The 6,000-nt window shown below is 45.9% G+C and overlaps 1 protein-coding gene across 1 annotated transcript in view; it reads right to left on the bottom strand.

Moving 5' to 3' along the window:
- Window positions 1-211: 211 nt before the first annotated feature.
- LOC309363200 (uncharacterized protein) overlaps window positions 212-6,000 on the bottom strand; it is a 32,123-nt gene continuing 26,334 nt past the window's right edge. Inside the window, exons 14-18 of the mRNA XM_081899306.1 lie at window positions 5,187-5,319; window positions 4,601-4,716; window positions 3,538-3,592; window positions 3,016-3,116; window positions 212-922 (exon numbers count right to left, since the gene is read on the bottom strand). Coding sequence (XP_081755432.1) covers window positions 746-922; window positions 3,016-3,116; window positions 3,538-3,592; window positions 4,601-4,716; window positions 5,187-5,319 — 582 coding nt within the window. The 3' untranslated portion in view covers window positions 212-745. The remainder of the gene's footprint in view (window positions 923-3,015; window positions 3,117-3,537; window positions 3,593-4,600; window positions 4,717-5,186; window positions 5,320-6,000) is intronic.

Here is a 6,000-nt window from a genome sequence, read left to right as displayed (position 1 = left end):
ATAAATCAAACCCAGTCAACGCAATGCTTTCATTGCTGACATAATGGCGTGCTCCATATTTCATAATTCCTCATAGTAATCCCACCTGACCACTACAGAAGGCATGATGGAGGGAGGACAAGTGAGGGCTCTGGTCTGGGGCTGCGCCAGATAGAGTGTCCTGGTCTTCAGGTTCCCCACTTCTGTTCCAATGATTAAAGTAGTCATCTACTACAAAAAATGCCACAATTTTAATATTTTTTTTTGCATTTTATGCCCATAGGTCATTTCACCAGTATGAAAATTTGTACAAGTAAAGGAGACAGCTTGACAGTAAGGTAAGTAAATAAACAAATTACAGTGGTACCTTGGGTTACATACGCTTCAGGTTACATACGCTTCAGGTTACAGACTCCGCTAACCCAGAAATAGTACCTCGGGTTAAGAACTTTGCTTCAGGATGAGAACAGAAATTGTGCTCCGGCGGCACGGCAGCAGCAGGAGGCCCCATTAGCTAAAGTGGTGCTTCAGGTTAAGAACAGTTTCAGGTTAAGAACAGACCTCCAGAACAAATTAAGTTCTTAACCCGAGGTACCACTGTACACCGAACTTTATCTGTTGGACAGGCGGCAGAGACCAGCCTCTTCCTTTTTAATGACCAGTGAAGGAAACCATCACAGACATCCTGGATATCAGATCCATATTTTCCTTTCCAGAGTAGAAAGTCGCTTGGAACACATCAGCGTCTTAAACTCCTGAATGAGGTTTATGCCAACTTCTTATTCTCCGCTTTGTCGCAAACTGAATTGTAGAATTCCAAGAGGAGCTTTGCAGATTTCCTGGGCCTCTCAAATGCTATGATGTGTCCACATCTCTCCAGCATATGCACCTGGGAGTTGGGAATGGCGTGGGCTAAAATTTCTGCGCCAGACGAGTCAGCCACCTGAACAACAAAGAATCGGTGTTTTACCTCCCATTGTTATTCACATCTTGCAAAGTGCTTTGACTTTTTTTTTTTTGAGTCAGGTTATGAGCTGCTGTTTGGGGCAGGAGTCGATCAATGAGTCCTACTAACTAGTGGAAGCCCCTGCAAGTACTTCTGTTAGAGCAACAGGGCTTCCGCCCCCCCTCCCCTTGTGCCCCAACCCCCCAGGAGAACCCCCATAGCAGCATGAAGGAGGAGGAGAGTGGGAATCGTTCAGTCTGACAAGCTGAAATGCTTGCGCTGACAGCACAATTGCCATAATGCAACATGGAATTCCTCCTGTTGTTAAATTTTAAAACTGGTTGTATTTTAGAACGTTGCTCTTTTTGGTAGTTGCTTAATGCATTTTGTGGATTCAGTTTTGTTGTCTGCATATTTTATTGCTGTAAGCAGCATTGGAGTTCTTTTTCGAAACAACAAAAAACTACATGTAGCGCTCAGCACAATCTATCTGTGGCGTTCAGTTTCTTGAGATACACTGCTGTTTCCGCTCAAACCAGCTTCCATCCAATTTGAAAATGTAAGTAAGAGTTAAGCTTGTTAAGTATAATGATTTAATTGGGAATGCTTAAATGTGTGTTTTGTTGTGTGTTTAATTCTGGAATGTTCCCCAGTAACTCTCGTGTGATTGGTTAACTTTGGTCACACGGGAGGTATCTTATTACAGTCTCCATTTTGTTTTGTGTCGGGGGTACTTGAGTGTAATGGCTGCATCTCCATGAGCACCGAAGAAGAGGCAGCCTTAGATAACTCTCTCTCCAAATGCAATAGAGGAGAGCAGTGCCAATGCTTCTGTGTGAATGCATGTGACAGAGAAAAGTAGAGAAGTTGCTGTTCTCCCAAAGAAGCAGTAAAGAGAAGTTTGCTGGGAGGAGAAAGGGGATACCTCTCAGAAGGTGTAGGAGGTGAGGACAGGTGACCCCACCTAGGCCTGAAGTCACCCCCCACCAAAGCAGGCTCAAAGCTTCTCAAAGCTTTTCAAAATCCTTTTTCTCAGCAGCTAAAAGGCATTAGCTAAGCATCAGAAACATTTCGCTCTGCTGTAACAAAGGTCGCTTCTCAGGCTATAGTTGACCTTGCCAAACAGTACATTTGACTTTCCGGGAACTATGCCACAACAAGAGATTGAAACATATCTGAACACTCTGAAACCCCTTGGCTTCTCACCCCGCCCCCCTTTCCTGGGAAGGGCGCCAAGAGTCCACAATAGTCCCAAGACAGCTTTCTGTTCATGCTCAGAGGAACTCATGGGGCAGGACTCTGGAAGAAGTAGGAGAAAGGGGGAGGGAACTGGAATGGGTATATATGCTCTGTGCACATGACTGTGAACTCGTGCATGCTTTTTGTGAGTTATCACACTTGCTCCTTCTACCAGTTCATGGATGGTGGAAATAAAGCTTTTTCTCTTAAACTATTCCTTGAGTGTCTGTTGACTCCCACTTCCCTTTCCCGGGCGCAATATTTTTCCCACCCAGAGGCAAAGCCTCATAAGGCTACAAAGGAACTGCATGGCTTAGCTGGGCAATGTGCAGAAGGCTGAGTGCAAGCGCTGGAAAGAGAGGAAGACACAGCTTGTTTGAATGTTTAAGGAAGAAGCTGCAATCTTCAGCTAAGAAAAACTTAGCCCATGCTTCGATAAGCAGGTGAATGTAAATACTTTGCATATATTCCTCTTTAGCCATATGTTCTGCAACAGTTTTGGACATTATTTAATTTCAAGAAAAGAGTCGGTATTGTTGGCTTCCTAGCTGCAATTTAGTGTGTACATGTTAGACATCACTTGCACATGCACAGACAACAGTACATGATGGCTTCATTAATGGGTGCAGAGCCCAGGAGACCACAGAGGGCAGCCCACACCATTTTCTCCCTAGGGATGGGAGGAGACCAGCAATGCCTCCAATCTGCTGCCGCTGTGGATCCTGCCGCCTGAAGCAGTTGCCTCAGCTTGCCTCATAGGTAGGCAAGCCCTACTATGGAATCCAAACAATGGATTTTTTTGTTTTGTTACAATTATAGCTGTAGAAGCCACGTGAATATAAAGCATTTACCTGGTCATCCTTTCCCCAAAGGACCTGTGTGGGAGCGCTAATATTGCTCATACTGTCATGAAGGCTGTGCTTGGACTTTGGGTTGGAAAGATCTAAAAAACCTTTGGAACAAAAACCAAAAGGTAGAGTGAAGATTTTTCAGGAAGGCATCATTCCTACTGTTGCATTTCAAATGGGTTCACTAGACAGATTTTGGCAGTTGCTGAAGACACATGCTTTTACCATAGCCTTTGAAACTTGAAATGTGTATCTTTAGGGCCCACCCTATCCTTGTGAATTTAAGTAGCTCCTAAACCGTTTTTACTGTTGAGTTTCGAATTAGAATCATAGAGTTGGAAGGGATCCCAAGGATCATCTAGTCCAACCCCCTGCAACACAGGAATATTTTGCCCAGTGTGGAGCTTGAACCCACAACCTTGAGATTTAAGAGTCTCATTCTCTATCCCGCCCTGGAGCCTCAGAACGTGAAGGGCAGGTAACAAACAACAACATCAACAGTAATATTATTGCTGTCGTACTTACATTTTACCAAAAAAGCATTCTGTTGTCTCCAGTCGGCAACATATCCCTTTAGCAGCTAAGGAGAGGGGAAAAAAGAGGTGAGTCATTCACACGAAGTGCAAGGCAGATAGGACCCCATCATGCAACAGGACGTAACAGTTCCATCAATGTAGGCCAGGGGTCAGCAAACCTTTTCAGCAGGGGGCTGGTCCACTGTCTCTCAGACCTTGTGGGGGGCCAGATTATATTTTGAAAAAAAATAAATGAACGAATTCCAATGCCCCACAAATAACCCAGAGATGCATTTTAAATAAAAGGACACATTCTACTCATGTAAAAACACCAGGCAGGCCCCACAAATAACCCAGAGATGCATTTTAAATAAAAGGACACATTCTACTCATGTAAAAACACGCTGATTCCTGGACCGTCCGTGGGCCGGATTTAGAAGGTGATTGGGCCGGATCCGGCCCCCCAGGCCTTCGTTTGCCTACCCATTATGTAGGCAAAGGGAGGGGTGATAATCAGGATCTCCTTGTTTTGGTTCATATAAAGTAGTTCCTTCAGGCACGGATGCTTGGGGTTGCAGTACAGCAGCTCCCTACCCCAATCTCTTTCCCCTGAGCCTCTAAGCCATTCCTATCCTCTTCAGCCAGGGCCTCAGTGGCAGTGATTCCCTCACGTGCCCTCTGTTTCTTTAGATCGCAAGCCCTGAAGGGATGGGCTGCATTATTTCTATATTTCAAGAGCATATAGCAAATGTAAGCATTTGGGGTTGTACTCAACTAAGATTTATTCAAAGGAGACCCATTGAAATTAATGGACCTAAGTTAGTTGTGGCTATTAACTTCAATGGGTCAAGGACAGACATAATGAACCTTTGGCCCTCCAGGTGTTGTCGAACTACAGCTCCCATCAGCCTCAAGAAGCACGCTGAATGAACAGGAATGAGGGCAGCTATAGTTCAGCAACATCTGGAAGGCCAAAGGTTCACCACATCTGGTCTACCATGAGTCAAAGTTAGCTGAATTTTTTTAAGCAACATCCCTGGGCCTGAGCATCTTTGGAGGGCTGCCTTCTTCACCTGCATGTTTTTTGTGCTGGGATGATATAAGCCAAGTTTGAAGACATCATGCGACTTAATCGACTGCTCCCTCAGGCGCTTGAAGGCGTTGTTATTATCGTCCGGATATCGCAGCCCTAAGAGTTGGCAGAGAGTGCACAGCTTAGAGAAGGAATATAGCGGCAAACCAATTCCAAAATATCGGATTCCGACCTGCTGCTTGTCAGGGTTGTGTTGGCATGATTGACGGCTGAGGAGGTTATGCACATACTGGGACTAAGTGAGGGTATGTGAGGACAGAAAGGTGGCCTGTCCAAGGTGTTTGTAATCATGGATCTGCCATCATCCCTGTTCATTCATGTTCTGGAACATGCTACAGAATGGTAGCTTAGCACTAGGGGGGGTTAGATCCTACTCAGAGCAGACCCACTGAATTTGGGAGTCCTAAGTTCATTTATTTCAATGAATCTGCTTTGAGAAGGACGAGTATTGGCTACAACCCATAGTAACAACCCCCCTCTCCCTTGTTATTCTCAGACATATTATCATGTCTTCTTTATTCAGAGTTAATCGCCTTCAGATCTCCCTTGAAAATCTAAATACTCACCAAGTGGGCAAAGGAGGGACAAGCCGGATACCTCAGATGGATACTGAGCTGCGTAAATGCCAGCAATCATTCCCCCCATGGACGTGCCAACCAGGTGAAAAGGCTTTTGGTTCAGACCAATGCACTCAACAAACTGAAACATGAATGAAGAGAGGTTGTATTGCTGAGAGGTTCTGGTTTTGGGACATTTTCCAAGAAAGTCCCAGGTCTCTGTAAGAACTTCTGGAGAAGACCATAAGAAGAGCAATCAGGCAAATGACCCATCTAGCCCAGTATCTCGTTCTCACAGTGGCCAAACTCACCACTCCCATCCTTGGCAAGTGCCACTGACAGTTGGGTGGGGGTTAGGACCCCAGGTCATCAACGCAGTCCCACCCCACTGCCCTGCCAGCCAATGCTGCTCAGCAGACCTGGTTTGTACCCTAGTGACGCAGGTGGTGCTGTGGTCTAAACCACAGAGCCTAGGGCTTGCCGATTGGAAGGTCGGCGGTTCGAATCCCTGCGACGGGGTGAGCTCCTGCTGCTTGGTCTCTGCTCCTGCCAACCTAGCAGTTCGAAAGCACGTCAAAGTGCAAGTAGATAAATAGGTACCACTCTGGCGGGAAGGTAAACGGCGTTTCCATGTGCTGCTCTGGTTTGCCAGAAGTGGGTTAGTCATGCTGGCCACATGACCCGGAAGCTGTACGCCGGCTCCCTCGGCCAATAAAGCGAGATGAGCACTGCAACCCCAGAGTCAGTCATGACTGGACCTAATGGTCAGGGGTCCCTTTACCTTTACCTTTCAGTAACCACAGTCAACTGCAATGCTTCATTT

The sequence above is a fragment of the Podarcis melisellensis genome (genome assembly GCF_964234715.1).
Source record: "Podarcis melisellensis genome assembly, chromosome: 2".
Lineage (NCBI taxonomy): Eukaryota > Metazoa > Chordata > Lepidosauria > Squamata > Lacertidae > Podarcis > Podarcis melisellensis.
Note: the sequence above shows the minus strand (reverse complement) of the source record. Positions and strands in the feature narration are given on the sequence as shown.